General features: G+C 61.3%; 1 protein-coding gene and 1 long non-coding RNA gene across 10 annotated transcripts in view; one reads left to right on the top strand and one right to left on the bottom strand.

The window, feature by feature from the left end:
* LOC145718861 (uncharacterized) overlaps positions 1-16,000 on the top strand; it is a 26,613-nt gene extending 10,613 nt beyond the window's left edge. The window contains exon 2 of the long non-coding RNA XR_014142067.1: positions 15,761-16,000. This is a non-coding gene — a long non-coding RNA (uncharacterized LOC145718861). The remainder of the gene's footprint in view (positions 1-15,760) is intronic.
* The window catches only part of ADAMTS10 (ADAM metallopeptidase with thrombospondin type 1 motif 10), a 19,437-nt gene extending 1,017 nt beyond the window's left edge, over positions 1-18,420 (bottom strand). Inside the window, exons 1-25 of one of the 9 annotated variants that reach the window (XM_081809281.1) lie at positions 18,363-18,420; positions 15,976-16,057; positions 14,560-14,746; positions 14,025-14,371; positions 13,510-13,666; positions 12,416-12,633; positions 10,698-10,781; positions 10,468-10,613; positions 10,007-10,050; positions 9,754-9,859; positions 9,523-9,669; positions 9,180-9,321; positions 6,404-6,511; positions 5,857-6,002; positions 5,694-5,757; positions 4,573-4,675; positions 4,159-4,292; positions 3,935-4,058; positions 2,921-3,001; positions 2,672-2,835; positions 2,451-2,577; positions 2,228-2,357; positions 1,648-1,852; positions 1,190-1,366; positions 957-1,116 (exon numbers count right to left, since the gene is read on the bottom strand). In XM_081809281.1, the coding sequence (XP_081665407.1) occupies positions 957-1,116; positions 1,190-1,366; positions 1,648-1,852; positions 2,228-2,357; positions 2,451-2,577; positions 2,672-2,835; positions 2,921-3,001; positions 3,935-4,058; positions 4,159-4,292; positions 4,573-4,675; positions 5,694-5,757; positions 5,857-6,002; positions 6,404-6,511; positions 9,180-9,321; positions 9,523-9,669; positions 9,754-9,859; positions 10,007-10,050; positions 10,468-10,613; positions 10,698-10,781; positions 12,416-12,633; positions 13,510-13,666; positions 14,025-14,371; positions 14,560-14,647 (3,202 nt within the window). In that variant the 5' untranslated portion in view covers positions 14,648-14,746; positions 15,976-16,057; positions 18,363-18,420. Of the gene's footprint in view, positions 1-315; positions 841-956; positions 1,117-1,189; positions 1,367-1,647; positions 1,853-2,227; positions 2,836-2,920; positions 3,002-3,934; positions 4,059-4,158; positions 4,293-4,572; positions 4,676-5,693; positions 5,758-5,856; positions 6,003-6,403; positions 6,512-9,179; positions 9,322-9,522; positions 9,670-9,753; positions 9,860-10,006; positions 10,051-10,467; positions 10,614-10,697; positions 11,697-12,169; positions 12,358-12,415; positions 12,634-13,509; positions 13,667-14,024; positions 14,372-14,559; positions 14,747-15,975; positions 16,058-18,362 lie in introns of those variants that run through there. The other 8 variants (XM_081809227.1, XM_081809312.1, XM_081809359.1 and 5 more) reach the window with 8 other exon arrangements.

Raw genomic sequence — 18,420 nt, 5'->3', positions numbered from 1 at the left:
ATCACGAGAAAAGTATTCCCTTTCAGTTATCCTTTTGATCCATTTGGGGCTGTAATCCTTGCTCGTTATCCTTTGTAATAGACGGAGGACCCTGAGCTCCAGAGAAGTCGCTCCTTTTTAGAGTATTTGAGTATTTTGTGTTCACGGTAATCGACCATCTGTTTGCGACAATGATGCGGGCTCCCACTTGGCCAGTGATGTAGGACAGGGCCTGGTGCCTAATAAAGGGTTTCACGTGGATTGTTTTATTCCATCTCCCTCATGCGGCACCCCCCTCAAGTGAGTGTATTATTTATCCCCCTTGACAGATTAGAAGGCACAGAGGAGGGAGCCCAATCCGGGCAGTTTGGTTCCAGTGCCCGGAGTAAGCGATCTATTGCCCTGTATGGAAAATAAATTTACTTAGGTAGGAAAAAAAAAAAAAAAAAAAAAGGACATATTTAAAGCAGCAGTTCTCAAGGGAATACGATTTTGTTCCCCGGGAGACATTTGGCCAGATCTGGAGACATTTCTGCTTGTCACCACTGGGGGGCAGGAGCGCTACAGGCATCTAGCGGACACAAGTCAGGAACGCTACTGAATATCCTACAGGGCATAGGGCAGCCCCACTCCCCCAAGAATTATCTGGCTCAAAACATCAATAGTGCCCAAGGTTGAGAAACTCTGAATTAAAGAAAAAAAAATTCGGCAGTTGATGGTACAGGTGGAGATGAACAGGATGAGGGTCATGGAGGTGGCTGTGGGAATGACCTGAGTTTGGGTGCCCAGAAGGATCAGGTGCCTAAAGAGCTTGGCATGCAGTAGCACTTAATACATGTCTGCAGGGAGAGGGTGAAGAGCCTGGAGGGGACAGAGAAAGGCACTGCGGTGGTTGGAGATGCTCCAGGCCAATGGTCAGGACTCCCACGCTCTGGACAAGGCCCTCTGGGTGCCCCTTGGCCTCCCGTCCCGCATACCTTCGGGGCCGTCCCCAGGGGGCGCGCTGTCGCACTTGGCTTCGCACTGCTGCGTGGCCGGGGGCCGCAGAGCCTCTGCGCACTCGCGCGACGGCTGGCCCGTGTGGCTGGAGCAGCGCACCGCGCGCTGTTGCTGCCCGATCCCGCACTGTGCGGAGCACTGCGGGGAGTCGCTGCTGAGCCTCGGCTGGGCCGCCCCGGCCCCCGCCCCCGCCCCCAGGGCGCCGGCCTACCTCGCCCCACTCGCCGGTCACCCAGCGAGCCGGGGGACAGCGGCGCAAGTTGCAACGCATGGTGGCTGGCGGCTTGGCTGCGGGCGGGCAGTGCGCAGGGGGCAGCGTGGCGCGGTGGTCAGAGCTCTTGCACAGGACGACGCGGTGGCGGAGGCCTGGCCCGCAGCTGGGGGTGCACTGCAGTCGGAGAAGGGATTTCATGCTCTGGGGCGTTCCAGTCCCCTCACGCACGGGGGTGGGGGGGGAGGATGGTGGTCCAGAGGGAGGCTAGGAGGGGTCAGCTAACCTTGGGCCGGTCGCGCGCGCCCGCGCGCGCGGGGGGCGGGGGCACTAGGTCTAGCAGGAGGGGCTTGTGATTGCGGAGAGGTGCCTCGGTGGGCACCCACTATGGGCATCCCAGTCCCTACCCGCCGCTGCACAGAGAGCGGGTTGTGCGGGGGCGGGAAGGGGCGGCTGACCTCTGACCAGTCCAGGGCGGCCCACTCGGGCGGGCAAGCGGGGCCTTGGCAGGCCTCCAGAACTGGCGGGCGCGGCTGCGGGCACGCGCTGTCGTCCAGCGCCTTCTCCTCGGCGGCTGACACTCGGCGCTGGCACACGACCGAGCGGCTGCGCACCCCCGCGTCACAGCTGCGGCTGCAGCGCGACCAGTTCCCTACGACCCAGCTGTGGGGAGGGGGCGGGCCTGAGAGAGTATGCAGGGGAGGGCACCCCGAGTCCGGGGTGCTGGCATATCCTCCTCCTCCTCCCCAGCAGCCAGCATCTTTACGGAACCGGGCACAGGCATGCCTGCCGCTTCTGCAGGGAGCACCCCCAGTGCGCACGTGGAGTGTCATCACCCTGCACCCGCACTGGGGGTGGGGAGGTGCATCACACCGCTGGAGACGGGACTTCCCCCGACTAGGCTAAGGAGCGTCATGGTTCTGACTCCCCCTCCAGGAGAGCCCTGACCCCACCCTGGGGAGCACTGTCACCCTAATCCTGGGAGCACTGCCACTCCTGCTCTGTCTCCCTAACCCTGCAACCCCCGCGGGCACTCACTCCGGCGGGCAGGGCTCCGTGTTGCAGGCTCGCTGCCTCTTGGGCAGTTTGCTGTGGGCGCTGCAATGGTGGGGGGCCACGGCCGAGCTGTCCAGCTGATTGCGGCACTCCACGGCCTGCACCTGGCTGCCTGGGGGTGGCCAAGAGACCCGCTCAGCCCTGCTGGGACCAGCAGGTGAGCCCAGGGGACGGGTGCCCGTCCCTGACCCCACCCCGACCTCACCGCCAGCACACTGGGCTGAGCACTTGGTCCAGGGCGCATAGTGCCAGGAGTAGGGGGGCAGTGCATCTCGGGCAATGGGCGCATTGAAGCGGTAGCGGAGGGCTGCCAGCTCTGTCCGGGCCAGTACCTGAGGTGGGGGAGGGGGCCATCAAGTGGAAGCCAAGCTCCGGTCCCCACAAGGATGCTAATATCTTCCGGCACCTTGCTCCCACTATCGTTACCATGACGATGAGAGATGCATTTATGGGTCCCAGGGCTTCTAGGCTCTGCGTCTGATCTGGCCCCTGTCGCAGCTGAAAGGTGGTCCCAGCCAGGGGCAGGCGGTGGGGCTGGGGGGTCCCGGGCAGCCCCTCCAGCAGCAGGGACTCCTGGTCCCCCTTCAGGGCTGGGGGTACAGCATCGGGGTCAGAACCCCAGCCATGCTGACCCCCTGCTGACCCCCAGTCCTCATCCCTCCACCTCCAGCTCACCCAGGTGACTGAGGGAGAGGTTCAGGTCCTGGATGAAGATGTGGACGGAGCCTTTGGGGATCCAGACGACTTCCTCATACCCTGGACGGTGGAGCTCAGATGTCGCCCACTTGACCCTTCCCCCACACCTTCCTACCTCCCCCGTTCCTGGCCCTTGATGATAACAGCTAACCATTACTGCACTAAGTGCTTCCAGGGACATCGCACTGCGTCCCCAGCTCTGGCTCTGTGATGCAGATGTGTCATCACGCCCATTTTACAGACGACAAGACTGAAGCTCAGAGAAGCTAAGCAACTCGCCCAGTTTTGACAGCTAGGAAGTGGCTGGGCTGGGGTTTGAACCCAAACTTTTTCTGCCTCTCTGACCACCACAGTGGTCTGATCCACTCCCTATCCCCCAGCGTAGAGGGACGGGGGTGCTGTGGAGGCCCCAACCCACAAGGTGACATGTGGGGTTGACATTAGCAGGGTGGCATTAGCAGAGCCCACAGGTTTGCAGTGGGCTCCACCACTTCGACCTGGGTCCCCTCCCATCCCCTGAGCCCCACACTGGGGCCTCACCGTGTGTGTTTGCTCCTAGGAGCCCCCCTCACCCCCTCCCTGGGGTCTCTCTCCTTCAGCCCAAGGTTGGAAAGCATGCTCAAGTTCACCACAGCCTGCAGATATCCCTCCCCTAGTTACCCTTTTCCTCCAGCACAGAGCCCCTCAAGCCCCTGGCTCAGACCACGGAGAGCGGTCAACCCCTCTCTGCCTCCAGCCCAGCACCAGGCTCCCAGGATGGGGGAGGGGAAAGGTTCAGGTCACTGCCCTCTTGGCCTGTTAATTGCCAAGGTTTAGGCACCAGAGCCCAAGCTAGTCCCTGACCCTGATCTGGGGCATTGCTGTGCCCCTGGGACTTTCTGGGGTCCCCCCTGGGCCCCTGGGTCTGAGTAGCTGATGTTGGCTACCGTGATGGGGCCAGTCCTGCCCCCAGTCACCAAGTGGGCAGAGGGAGAGGGAATGGGGATCTCTCACCGGCTGCAGGCGAGGCTGGGCTGAAGACCCCCTCAATGGTTTCACAGGCACTGCCATCACCACCGCAAACCCGGCACTTGTCCTCCCTCAGGTCGGAGCCCAGGACCCGGTCACAGCCCACGTGCTGGGGAAGTGGGGGGGGTGGGGGCGCGGAGGGTCAGTGAGCCCCCCTTCCCTGCCTTCACTCCCCCATCCCCTGCCCTCTCTCTGGGAGCCCCCTCCACCTTGCACTCGCCGCTGACGCAAATGTCCACCGTGTCGGGGCGGCAGGGCGTCCCATCCACCACGGCCGCCGCTCTCTCCGTGTAGAAATTGAAGCCTTCGGCCAGGCATGTGAGTGAGCAGGCCTTCACGCCCCCTGGGGGGCACAGCCCCGTCAGACCGAGGGCCAGGCCACCCGGGACTCCCTGCTCGCTCCCCGGGGGAGGTGAGGCAAAGAGGGACAGACTCCAGACCCAACAAGGTTGGGCAGGTTGGGCAGAGGGCGTCTGGGTTCCCAGCGTCCAGTCAAGGAACTGTGGAGCCACATCCTGGGCTCTTCGGCCCCTTGGGTGAGGGGGCGCTCAGGGCAGACCCCACGATGCTGTATCCAGCTGCTGCCCTCCACTGCCCCATGGCCTCCTGGGTCCCTCACTCACCTCCTCGGTATGTCTTCCACGTGTAGAATTTTCCACGGAAGGGGATGCTGTCAAATTCGGAGCACTGCATTTCCCTGAAGTCCTGGGAGCCCGGGGGACAGTCCTGGGGGCAAGAGAGGGGAGCGGGATGGAGGCCAGTTGTGGGGGATGGAATTAGGGCACAGCCCCGAGGATGGAGGACGGATGCTCCGAGTAGGGATGGCTTGGAGGGGTGAAGCTGAAGGCAGAGAGGCCAGGGAAGAGGCTGTGGAGGGCCAGGTGAGACTGGTTGGTGGCCCGGGCTAGGTCCAGGCAGTGGGGCTGGAGGGACAAGTACATCTGAGATGGAGCAGATGACTCATTAGAGTTTGGGGCAAGCTGGGGATGATGGCTGGGTTTCTGGTTTCAGACCACGAGGCCTTTCTTGAGAGCAGGCCTAGAAAGGAGCCAGGGACACTCATTATGGGGGGGATGGGTGGCGCACGCGTGTGGACTCCCTGGAGACACCAGCGCCTCCAGGTGGGGCTGGGAAGACCACTCACCCCCCCACTCCAAAGCTCTCCCTGCCCTCTGAGCACCCCCTGCTGCAGTAAGCCTTGTGCTTATTAGATGTGCACACAGAAGACTCGCTCCCAGTCAGAAACCACAACCAGCTATGGGGAACCCCAGCATTTAAATACGGGACAGCAGTGGAGAAGAGGAGACAGAAGGTGTAGCAGGAGGAGCGTGAGCACTGGGCCCGGTGATGGCAGCAAGGGGGGCGGGGGTGGGGTGGGGAGTTCTGGACAGAGGCCGTGCTTCCTAGTCGGAAGGGAGTGCGGTAGTGGACCCAAACGTGACCCCTGGGTTTGGTGACAGCGAGCTCAGCGACGGCTTTGGGGCAGGGCCGTGGGGGGGAAGTTTGGGGAAACTGGGCTTTGAAGGGAGGGGGTGCGGCGCGCTATAGCTGGAGGAGGTTGTGGAGGTCAAGCAAGTTCAAGGTGGGAGAGTCATCTGAGAACTGGAAGGAGCCAGCCGCTCGCAGGGGAGCCAGGTCCTGTCGGCGCCAGGGCCCAGGGGCCGGTGTCGGGAGGGCAGGGCAGGGCAGGGGTGAAGTGTAAGAGGGGCCGAGGATCCCGGCCTGGGGTCCTGGGGGAACTCACGTCGGTGTTGCAGGAGCGGTGCCGCCGTCTCTCACCAAGGCAGTACCTGCCCCCGATTGTTGGCCTGGAAGGGGTGGGGGTGGGGGGACAGAAGAGATGTGGGGCCGGGGGGAGACAGAGGGGGGCCGCCCCGCTCTCTTTACAAAGGGGCCTGAGGGCTGACCTGGGGCTGTCGCAGTGACGGCTGGAGGAGGACACGCCGCCGCCGCACGTCCGGCTGCAGTCGCCCCACGGGGTCCACGGGCCCCAGGCCCCGTCCACGCCCTCCGGCCGCGACCCGAAAGGGACGCACACGCGCTTGTAGCACCACTACCGGAGGTCGGGGGGGGGGGGCGGGGAGAGGGAGGGGGTGAGTCCGGCTCCGTAGACTCCGGGATCTCGGCGCCCCTTCCTGCCCCGCCCCTCCTCCCAGCCCGAGGTCTCGGCACCCATGGGATGGGACGGAAGGGGCGAGGGTGGAAGTGGGGTCTGGGCACTCGGACCCTGGCAATACAGGCGCGTGGCCTAAGCCTACGGTCGCCGCCTGGAGGTGAAACTCGCGCGGGGACCAGCGCGGCTGGAGTGGGGGCGGGGGTGTGGCCTCAGGCCATGGGCGGGACCTGCGGGCAGTAGGCGTGACCAGAGCCGCGGGAGAACCCCAGCGGCGGCGCGGTGGGCGTGGCTCAAGGGCAGGGGGCGGGGCCCGGCTGGCGGCCTTGGCCGGCGCTCACCCCCTTGTCGATGGTGTGCGTCTGGCACAGCGTGCCCTCGGCGGCTGGAATGCTGTTGGTGATGCACCGGTTGCTCTTGCTCAGACACCACAGCTCGCTGCAGACCTCCTGCGGGCCAAGGCGCCCGCTCAGGCTCGCCCCCCGCCCTCCTCCCTCCGGCAGCCCGCCCGCCGGGCGGCGACCCGCTCACTGCCGCTTCGCAGTGGGGCCCCGGCGCTCCTCTGCTGGGTCTCCAGGAGCCTTCTTGAATCCTCCTGTGGGGCATGGCCTGAGACCTCCCCTCTGCCTTATGGGCTGCACTTATCCAACGTCCGTGTGTGCCGTAAGCTCCCTTAGGCATTACTACCCCCATTTCACTGTCAGAAAACCAAGGCTCAGACAGAAAAAGTCACTTGCGAGGGGCCACGCAGCTTCTGAGGGGCGGCCCGGGTTCTAACCCGGGCCTTTAATGGACCGCTCTGTGATCTCATCACTCTGGTACCTTCTGAGTCTCCAGACCTGCTGAGGAATGGAGAGGATTCTGCATTCCTTGTTGGGATGGGTGCAGGGGCCCCTGGGAGAACAGGAATTCTGAAAACTCGGGCCTGGAAGATGGCTCAGGTCAAAGGCCTCATCTCTAATTTTTTCCAGCTGGTGGTCCTCCTTGTTGCCACCCCCCCCCCCCGCCCCCCAAACTGAGGAAGCTCCTGGAGCTTTTACTCTATGGAAGGCTGGGCAGGAACAAGGTCAGGCTGGATCTGGGTGGGACATTTCCTCTACTTCCCCCACTGAAAAATCTGCCCACCTTCCTGTCCAAATCCTGCTTGGGCTGGACCAGTCCCAGGAAGTCACTCTTGACCCTTTAGGTGAATATCCCTGGACCAACCCCACTGGGTTCAGGTGTGGCCAAATCTCTGACCCTCTAGCCTACATCCTGCCCCACCTCCCAGGGTCTCCGCCCCCCACCCCCCCCAAGTGGAGAGCCTTCATTCTCCTTTTTATAACCATGTGCCATTTCCTCTTTGAACCTAATCCTTTCAAGTTTTGACGATCTGGGCTTGGGCCAATCAATGGCTGTAGGAAGGGCCAGCCTCTGAAAGACGTGCACACACATGAGAAGTTCGGGAAGTTTTTCTCAAGTCCTCTCCCTCAACCGTCCTCCAGAGTCCCTGCCTTCTGCTCCTTCAGAGGACATGTCTCAGCTAAAAACTCCAGCCTGCTTTTCTGGCTTCTCTTGGCTTGTGTCCTCCCGGCCATTTGTAAAAATATCACGGGCCCCCTCATCCCACTTCGGACCCCTCTTAAAGAGAACCGGCTATTCCAGTGCTGCTTTTCCTCCTCTCCACAAGGAGGCGCTGTGGTGCATATGAACGGGCTCTGGGCCGCTCTGGGAGACTTCAGCTCCGCTGGGGAATTGCGACACGGACCCCTCTCTATTTTCTCATCTGGGAGATGGGCCTTGCCTACATAAAAGTCTGAGAGGCATGCGAAAGAGATTGCATAAACTCCCTGTTATTGTGTAACAGTGACCACAGCTATCTCTGGACTAGGCACTAGGCCCAGCTCTTGACACACGTTAGCCAAGTTATATGTAGTCAATAATTTCCCCCTTTGCCAGGGGCGCCGGGAAGATGTTCCTTGGAGAAATAAAAGAAAGAATCAATTCAACATACAGCCAGCACTGGTCCATGCTCCATATTCTGACACTTTCTCCCCTCCCCCACCTCATTATAAAATTTGGAGTCACAGAGAGACCTGGATTTGAGTCCCAGCTCTGACATGTTCTTGAACTGTGACCTTGGGCAAGGCACCCTCCCTATGCCTCGGTCCGTTTATCTGTAATGTGGGAGTAGCAGGATGGTCAAGAGTTTAAATGAGATGATATGTATCACATGCTTAGCACATAGTGGGTGCTCAGTAAATGTCAGCCATTGTCATCGTTGTTAGGATACCTGGGATACAGCAGATGCTCAATGGTGGCTTCCAGATTCTTTGGAAATTCGTTAAGGGTGCTGCAGTTAGTTACCAGCCAAGTTGGGGGAGGGTGGGCAAGAGTAAATAGAAATGATTCCAGGGTTTGTCTCCTTGTCTTGCCCTGGGATGAAGTGAGGGCATTTCAACAGTTGCCTTTTCCTGTGTTGAGTGAACATGGCCTTAGCTTGGACATGGCCGTCCAGACTCTGATCTTTGCAGTCTTGAGGAAGCCAGCAGGCCTCCAGCTTCCTGTGGGCGGCTGGGAGTGGGACCCCCAGCTTGCTTCTCTACAAAAGGACGGGGCTTTGGGAAGTCAATCTAAACCTCACAAAGAGTGAGGGGTGGTCCGGAGGCTCAGAGCTTGTCTAGCCAAGCATCAGGGCCAGGCGATCTTGGTGAACCAGTTGGTGGGGGATGTGGGGAATGAAGACAGGGTGTCCTTGGAAGGCTCTGCCCAGTTCTTTGCCAAGTGGGAAAGATGGTCCGTCCCCAGGGAACTATTTCCACCCCATTTGGAATGTTTGGTGAAAAACTGCCCAATTAGGGGGCTTGGGACTTCAGTCCTGCTGCAGCCCACAGGTGGCCTGATAGGCTGGACAGAAGGTGGTACCCAAGGTCTCCCCAGCCCAGCCCCCAAAATCAGGGGTCTGGAGGACCAGGAGAGCCCATTCTTCATCCCCGTCACTGTCTGAGTGCACGGGACATTTGTACACCCGTGCACCTCTTTCCCCCTGGCCCCTGCGGGGGCTCACCCCCTTCCCGGCTCTCCCACACCCTGTGGCCCCTCCCCTCCCAGGAAGGAAAGCAGGAAGGCTCTCTCTACCCCGTATTTACACTGACGCGATTTGACTCCATGTTGGAAGCGGCACTGTTCGTCTGCGTCGTAGGCCTGGCCAGGTGCCACCGTGGGGTACACGAAGTCCTGTCTGGGGGGCCGGTTGTTCAGGCACAGCCCCAGGCCTGAGCTGTGGCAAGAAGAAAGGAGCTGTTATGTTAGGGGGCTGCAGGCGAAGAGCTCAGGGGCCCCGGTGGGGTGCGGGTCCTAGGGCGCAGCCCTGCAGGGAACAGGACCCCTCTCAGAGGCAGCTCTGGTTTCCAGACCCTCCCCCCTCCCCGCCCAGCCAAGGTGAGTGGGCGTGTGGGCGGGCACGCGGGCACGTCCTCACTCCAGAAAGCTGGTGATGTAGTCGCGGCTGCAGGACGACCACACAAAAGGGTTGGTCTTCATGGTGATGTGGGCGGCCATGAGCTTGGCCGGGTCCTGGCCACGGGCCCCACAGCTGTTCCCCACACCGTCGTGGTTCATGCCAAACCTGGGGAGAGCAGCCTGGTCAGCTCCACCACAAGGGCTGAGGAACCTGCCCCCCCGCCCCACCCTGCGGTGTCCCCGGCCTCACGTATGTCCAATCTCATGGGCGATGGTGAAGGCAGTGGCCAGGCCAATATCCTCGTTGATGCTGCAACTTCTCTCCCGCTCGCACATGCCGCCCACGGGGGCCAGGCCTGGGGAACGGGCGCGTGGGGTGAGACTGGGCTCAGGCTGTGCTGGCCGGCCCGGCCACCCTGCCAGGTCCCCACCCTGCCAGGGCCGGGCCGGGGGCACCCATCCACTGCCTTCACGGGTGCCTGAAACCTACAGGGGAGAAGTACCTAGTGTGCCGCAGGGTTTGTTCCTATAGATGCAGATGTCATAGCTGTGGAAGGAGAGGGGGGCGGTCAGGGGCTGGGCTACCTCCCTAAGCCCTGCTGGTGACACCGTGACCAGCTCCGGAGGCTCCCCTCTGCCTGGGAGGCACTACCTGCCTCTTGCCCGGAGCCCCGCGCTCTGCCCCCAGCGGACCTCGGGGATGCTGGGGTGCGTATGTGACTGACCGACTGCATCAATGAGACGGTGAGTGAACGAGTGTGTCTGTGTCCAAGCGGTGGCCCAACTGTCCCTGCCTCCCCTCGCCCCCCGCACCGCGGCTCTCAGGCTCCCAGCAGCCCCTCCCCACCCCTGGCTCCCCAGCCTCTCCCATCTCCCAGCAGAAGTGACCCCTGCCTGGACCTGGATGGTCCCTGGGACCACTCGTTCCCCCGGCCCACGTCCTGGAGGCCTCCCCGCCCCTCACCGCGTGATGAGCACCGCTGTGTCATGGTTGGCCACACCGTTCTCCGGAATGGCGTTGCCATGGCCGCTGCGGTTCACGATGGATTTCTGCCACTTACAGAAGCTGTCCAGGGACTTCCCGGCATGGTGGGTGATCTCCAGGGTGGGCTGCAGACAGACAGAGGGGCATGGGCGCCAGCCACCCCGGGGGGCACGTGCAGGGGCAGGGGCAGGTCGGGGGGGCCCTCGCACCTGGTCCTCCGTGAGCAGGATGAGGCGTGTCACCAGGATATTAACGATGTTTCCCAGACTCGAGTCCTGGAAAAGTTTGGCAACCTGACCTCCAAGAAACAAGAGAGACCGAGTCTTAAGAGGGGCCCAGAGGAGGAGACAAAAAGCGAAACAGTGGCAATAGCTCTCTTTCACCAAGTATCTCCTGTGTGCTGGGCCTCGGATTAAGCCTGCTGTGCAGATCTTCGCACGAGTAGGTCCAATTATCATTCCCGTTTTACAGAGGGGCAGACCGACACACAGAGAGGTTAGGACACACAGCGGGTAAGGTGCCACAAGTGGGCTTCGTGTCTGGGTAAGGCTGCCTACAGAGCGCGGGTTGCTTACCAGTACATTTCTTTCTGACTCACCCCCATTCAGCTTGTCGATTTGTCCTCCATCCCTACCCACCCCTGCAGCAGCGTCAAGCGTCTCTGCCCAGAGGCGGCCTGAGAGAGTGCACATTTGGTCTCATTCCGCGGCTGTCTGAAGGTATCAGTTTGGGGGCACCTGGGTGGCTCAGTCGGTTCAGCATCTGCCTTCAGCTCAGGTCAGGATCCCGGGGTCCTGGGATCGAGCCCCGTGTCCCCGAGTTGGGCTCCCTGCTCGGCGGGGAGTCTGCTTCTCCTTCTCCCTCTGCCCCTCCCCTCTGCTTGTGCGCTCTCTCTCTCTCTCTCAAATCAATGAACAAAATCTTAAAAAATATATAAAGGTACCAATTTGAGCATCACCAGAAGAAGGTGGAAGTGTGAGGGGCAGGGAGCTCTGGAGACAGTGCTGAGGGAGAAGAAGGAAGTGCCCAGGGGAGAGTGGGGCCACAGTGTGCAGCGATCTTGGAGCCTGGGGCATCACTGTCCCACGCGGAAACCCACAGAAACCCTGGAAGGTTCCAGACAACTTTGAAAGCCCAGGGGAGGGAAGCAGGGCTAGGGCGGAACACAGCGCTGTCACACACAATGTTATGTCAACACATCGGGCCACCTCTCTGTCTGCTAACCTTTTTCTCTTCCCTTTTCGCATCAGCGAAACAACAACGCCCCTTGTCAGGCTCTTACTGCATGCCAAATGCTCTGTCTGGCACCCACCCCTCCGCCAGTCTTTCCCTCTGTGGTACATGCTATGGTAACACCGTTTTACAAAGGTGGAAACTGAGGCTCGGAGAGATCCGGAGTCTTGACTGAGAGCTGGTGTGGGCCCTGGGCATATCTGAGTGTGGGTCAGTGAGGTCACCTGTGTGAAGTTATAGGCGGGTGCCTGCAGGAGGATTCGGACGTGTGCCCACGTGGGCACTGCTGACCTCAAGTTCAAGCTGCGTCCTTGTTTTAGACAGCAGACGCTTACGCAGCCCCTACCGCGTGCCAGGTACTCTTCCACACACTACGTCGATTCACTGCAACCACCTGCGCCTTGTGAAGGAGGTACTATCACTATCCCCATTTTATGGGTGGGTAAACCGAGGCACAGAGGGGCAGTGACTGGTCCAAGGGCACACGGCTAAAAAGCAGCAGGACCGAGATTTCGGCCGGGCCCCGCAGGCTGCTGAGTCCACGCTCCTGGCCGCCCAGCGAGGCTGCTTCTCCTCACTCCTTGCCAGACACCGGCCACCCTTCTCACCCCACCCCCTCCATTCAGGTTCCCTGACCTCAGGAGGCCGGCTCCAGGTCCCGGGGCTCCGTGGCCAGGGAGGGGGAGGCACTTACAATGTTCATGATGGCCAGCACGTACTGTTCCACGTCTCGGCGCCCATGGTAGGCCACCATCATCTTGTCAGCCACCACCAGGGTCTCCACGTAGCGCTCTCGGCTGACCGAGCGCTTCAGGCCTGGCTGGCCGCGCTCAGTCTCATTCCCCAGGGGCCTGGCAGGTGGCGGCTTCAGCGTGCGCAGCCACCACGGGCGCCCCTTCCACGGCTTCTCGTCTGGATGGACAATTTCTGGTCATTCTGCTGCCTACTCTTATGTCCACGACTGACCCTGTCTGACGGCACATCTGCCCCCTAGGCCATCACACCACTCATGCTTCGGCTACTGGGTGTCCTGGTTGTGCAACGTCTGGCTTTACAACAGCCCGCTACCCAGATGACGGGCTCCACGCCGTCACACGGGTCGGTGGCACGGCCGCCCCGGGCCCCACGACAACCAGCAAGACCGTGCCACTTCCTGAAAGTTCCATTGCCCAACCGTAGGCGTGGAGCCGCCCGCCTCAGCACAGGAACTGTGTGCTGGTGGGACTCTGTGGCCTTCCGTGCCACGTTCTCGTCAACGCGCTGCCCAGCTGTGCAGCTGGGGGACACCCCACTGCTGGAGGGTCTGACCGCCCAACCGGTCTCACTGGCCGTCCGACCGTGCAACGACCCACCCTTCCGTTCGTACAACCGACTGTGGTTGTAGGTCCGACACGGGGTCCCACTCCCAGACGGTCGGATTGCGCACCTCATGTCACGTCCCAGGGCTCCGAACTTGTCCCTGCAGCTGGACGATGGCCCTTATAAATATCTATCTCATCCAGCTTTCTTATTCCCCCGCCCCCTGCACGTCTGATCAGACCCCTGTCCTCCTGCAAGTCTGGTTGTAAATCGGACCTTCTGAACAGGGTTTGCACTGTGCAGTGGCTCGACTATCTGCCACTCCTCGGTCACTTAGCTGTCTGATCACACTGTCATCCTGGAGACGGAGGGTTTTACACCTGAGCAACCTGTCTCACTCACTGCTGGGCCATCAGACACCGCTGCCTGCCTCGGCCTCAAGGCAAAGATGTGCAGCCCCTCTGCCCATCCCCAGGAAGACAGAGGTACCTCTCACTCCACAGGCTGTGTCCAGGTGGGGGTGACGCAGAGAGGAGCGCTTGTATACCACATGGGGGCCACTCTCCTCTGGGCCCTGGGCCCCTCTGGGCCCACCTTGCAGGGGCTCGATCAAATATTCTTCTTCATCTGCCACAATCAGGCCATGCTGGGGGTTGGGGAGTGGGTGGAGGGCTTGGATCAGATTTTGGTTCCCGGGACCCACGGGACCCTATCTCTGTCTTTACGATTTCATTCTTTCCATCTTACTGGGTTTATGTTGCTTTTCCTTTTTTACCTTCCTGAGGTGCAATTTTGGTTCATTCATTTACAGCCTGACCGACGGCTACACATTGTCCTCAAAGTTCTGCTTTAGCTACATCCTAAAATAACTGATCCTTGTGATTAGCTCAAAATGTTTTAAAAATATCCACCAGGATTCCTTCTCTGACCTATATTTAGAAGTATTTTCCTTAACTCCCAAACTGGTGGGCATTTCCCCCTGCTTCCCAGAACCCTCCGCTCACCAGGCCCCCACAGGTGCTGATGGCCACATGGGAGCTGTCGGCCTGGCCCTGCAGGTGGCCGGCATAGAGGCAGTGGGGCCGGGCAGCCCTCTGCCAGGCCAGGCCCTCCCGTGTCCAGTACTCCACGGAGACGTGCCCCGCTAGAAGGCGGGGGCTGCGGGTCAGGTTCAGCAGGAAGTGGGTGCTGGGTGCAGCCACCTTGTAGTAGAGGCGAGACTCTGGGGCTGGCCCTGTGCCCCGACGCTGCCTCCGGGAAGCCGGGGGCGAGAAGGCCAGCAGGGCCCCATTTTGGTCCACTCGAGTGGGGAAGGCGATCTCATAGCTCTCCAGACTGGACAGGAACTCATCTGTGGGCGAGGGTCAGAGGCTTGGGGCGAGCCCTGGGAATGGTCCGTGTCTTTGCTGCTGGGCTACAGGGCAAATGATGTTGGCCTCGCTGACCCCAGGGCCCTCCCCCAAGTGACTGCCATCCCAGCCCCACTGACCCTTCCTCGGCTCCTTGTTCTCTCCCCATGCTGCCCCTGAACACCCCTACCTTGAGACCGGAAGGCGTGTATGACTTCGAATGTGAGGCCCAGCCCCAGGGTGAGGGCCCAGTGGAGGATCTGGCAGGCGGGAGCCATAGAGACCACGTGTCCACATGTCTCTCTCCAGCCCCGGCTGCCGGCAGCCCCCACAGCACCGCCTCCCCTGTTCACAGCCTGGGCAGCATCACCGGGCTCCTGGGAGAGAGGAGTTGGGTTGGGGGGGGCGGGTGCCTGGTCCTGCTGCCCAGTGTGGCCAGTGCCAAAGCCCCTCACTCCCAGCCTCAGGGATGCCCGCTGCATTTCCTCATGCAGAAGTCCCCCGTCCCCCTGTCCCCAACCCCCTCATCCTCACTATACTCTGAGGAGACACAGGGATCTTGACTCTGTGGGCATCTACTACGTGCCAGCTACTGGCCTGAGCGTTTTCACACCATTTCATTTCATTTCCACGATAATCCCGAGGATTCGTTCCCTGGCTAATGATATGCATGGTATAGATGCCGTCCCTGCCCACCGAGGGGCTGTCTCCTGGGAGTGTCCGAACAAGAGGAGTTCAGATAGTGACAAGTTCTCCAGAAATAACGGGGAGGCTCAGAAGCAGGGGTGCGGAGGATGAGAAGAAACTCATCACGTGGAGACAGGAGAAGGTGCCCAGGGTGAGGAGCGGCAGGGCCAAAGGCCCAGAGGCAGGGAGGAGCTTGACCCTGGACCACAAGGGCCAGTGTGGCTGGGCAGAGTGCCTGAGAGGAGCATGCAGGAGGGCAGCAAGGGGAGGCTGGCCTGGGATACACTTGAAGGCTGTGTTGGTCAGGGGGCATTTTCAGCCCAGATTAAACCAGAAGCCAGTGCTTGGCTCCTCCCACTAACCCCATCTGACTTAGGCCCTGCCACTGGATCCCCCGCCACGGGGTAGCATTATTCACCCCTACAGGTGGCGTCTGTCCCCGTGACCTCTCCTCCACCCTCTGTTTCCAGCCTTGCTTCTGGTTCGGCTCCTTCTCCTTTCAGATTCTTCTTTCTGGAAGCTCTAGGCCTGCCCGGCAGGTCTCAGTTTCTCTGGCATCTGCCCCAGGCCAGCCTGCTGCGCACAGAAACCACTTTGGGCCACTACCCTGTGCCAAACCCTCCTCCCCACTCCTGTCTCCACCCTCCTCCTCCTCCTCTGTGCTGTTTCCCCCTTAATCACACACTGTCTTGTTTTCTTTGCAGCCTAGCCAAGTCTGAGAGTCGATCTCCAAACAGGGCAGTTCAGCACATGAGGGAGGGAGCCAGGTTTTCAACAAGATGCAGACTTAGAAGTCGAAATTACCCGCTTCTGCTTGGACCCCTCCAGCAATGGGGAGCTCACTCCAAGACACTCTGCGACCCTACGGCTCCCTTCAGCTGGGCTAATGATTACCCCTTGTTTTTCTGTTTGTTTTTACCTTTTGGGGGCTTCAGTTGACGGCCTGGCGTTGGACACCTGTGTGCGAGCCCCTCTGGGCCTCAGTGCCTCTTCTTCAGCGCCTGGACGGGGAGGGGGCAGTGAGGAGGAGCTGGGCTGGGTCTGGAGTTCCAGGGTGGCTGAGAATACTCTGTCCTTCTCCCTGACCCTGGTGAACCTCCTCTTGGATTTCATCCTCCCTCAGTTCCTAGTCCCCCACCAAAGCTCCCTCATGCCCTACTCGGCCTCCCCCTGCCCCCATCTCCTCTTGCCTCCTCTCCCCTATTCCATCCTGGAGACCTTGACCAGCTCTAATTAAACCCCTTCCTGGTCATTTCCCTGGCCCTCCTCTTGCCTTAACCCCCCTCCCCTCCCATGCCTCATTGCAGCGTGAGGCTGGAGCCCCCTTCCCCCAATCCTGTCCCTCTCCTTCTTTCCTACACTGCCAGGCCTGGTGCAGAACCTTCCTCCCCCAGTGGCTCTGTGGCTCTGGTCCTGGCTGCAGTGTCTTTGAGCCTCTCCTGCTCCCCACCCCTGAGGTCCTCACCCCTGTCCTCCAGGGCTGGGGTCCTTCTCCCAATGACCTCACAGCTTCCCTTGTGCTTCTGGCTCAGGTGAGGTGTGGGGGGAGGGTGTGGAAGGACCTGGCATAGGTGGGTGGGGATGGGGAGGGGGAGATCTGGAGGGGGAGGGCACACAGGTGTCCCACCAGGGTGAGGTGGGAAAGAGGATCTGGGACAGTGGCCCCGCCTGCAGGGTGGTGGTGAGGTGTGACCTGCCCAGGGCACTGGGGGTACTGGGAACAGGTCAGTGGGTCTGGGGAGAAAATGATACTGATGGCAGGGAGGTTAGGGGGTTCCCCGCCAGAGCCTGGCTGGGGGCAACAGCAGGGGACCTACACCGGGGTGTGTGTGTGACTGCATGTGCATGACTCTGTGTGTGTGTGTGTGTAACCGTGTAAGTATGTATGTAGGTGACTTTTTGTGTGGTGTGTGTGCCCATGTGACCCCGTGTGTGGCCATGCGTGTGCCCGTGTGGCTGTGTGCGCGTGCACACGCACGCACGCGCGCGCGCGTGCCCAGGCTTGGCCATTCCTCCCAGCCCCTCCTCCCAGAAGGCAGGAGGGAGGCGGCCAGCACGGGGACGGTGCCAGCGCTGGAGGAGGAAATGCCGCGCGGAAGCGGCCCGGAAACAGCGGAGGCTCCATCCCATCCCAGTGATCCGGGAAGGACCCGCCGCTCCACACCCAGACCTCCTGGGCCGTGCCGGGGAGACCTGGCCACGCTGTGGAGGCCACGGCCGAGGCCGCCCGGGCAGAGGCCTCCTCCAGGCGCTGCACATCTGGCTGGGCGGGAGGCAGACCCTGCCGGGAGAGCAGACAAAGGCCCGCCCGCGGCCCGCGGGAGGAGGGGGCCGGCGCCCCGGCGGGTCCCCCTCAACTAGCCACTAATTAAAGGCCCTGAGCCCGACGGGCTGGAGACACTCGGAGACAGACGGCTGTGGCCTGGGTGACCCACTCAAGGGAAGCGGGAGATGCCACTCCCACACCCAGACACACAAACACACACTGGTAGCGACGCACACACTCGAGGGTGACCACACCTGCGCAGCCGGGGACCGACAACCGGACACCGCAGACCCACAAAGGGCTCCCGGCCCAACACACCCACACGCTCAGAACACACACATCCAGAGGCGAACGCACACGACACACAACCACACACTCCCCAGACCTATGTGCACACACACGTACACACTCATTCACAGAAGACAACCCAGAGACACACACACACTTGGGCCTACACGCACAGACACGTACACACTCGTTCACACACACCAGACAACAGACAAACTCAGAGTCCCACAGAACTTGACATACACACCAGACGCACTCACATACGGGCATTTACACACTTGTTACACTCAAGACACACTCTCAGCACAGAGACACTCACACTCACCTAGACATTTACACACCCAGCAGACACTGGCTTACACTCACACCTCTGCACACACACAGCACCCCATATGATCGCACACAAATTCGAACACACCCAGACACTCAGGGACATTTCATGCGGACACACACATGCAGACTCACAACACTCACACGTACGTGGATGCCCACACGCACCCCGACACACATACCCACACGCAGCAAACACACCCAGACAGCCGCCCACATGACCTCAGTGTCGCACACACTTAGGGACATCACACACCGACACAAGCCCCGAGGCTGGACGGTCCAACAGACCGGGGCCCGCGGCCGTCCCCGCCCGACGCAGACACACAAGGTCACCCCCGGGCACCCCGCGCCGGCCCCCTCCCCTGGGCGCCCGTCGGCCCCGCCGAGCCCGCTCCCTGCCGAGCCGCCCGCGCCTATACCTGCGGCCGGCCGCCCGCCCGCCCGGGCCTCCGTCCGCCGTCTCCGCCGCCGTCTCGC

The sequence above is a fragment of the Leptonychotes weddellii genome, chromosome 1 (genome assembly GCF_054177405.1).
Source record: "Leptonychotes weddellii isolate Sample4059 chromosome 1, ASM5417740v2, whole genome shotgun sequence".
Classification (NCBI taxonomy): domain Eukaryota; kingdom Metazoa; phylum Chordata; class Mammalia; order Carnivora; family Phocidae; genus Leptonychotes; species Leptonychotes weddellii.
This window is presented reverse-complemented; position numbering and strand designations above follow the sequence as displayed.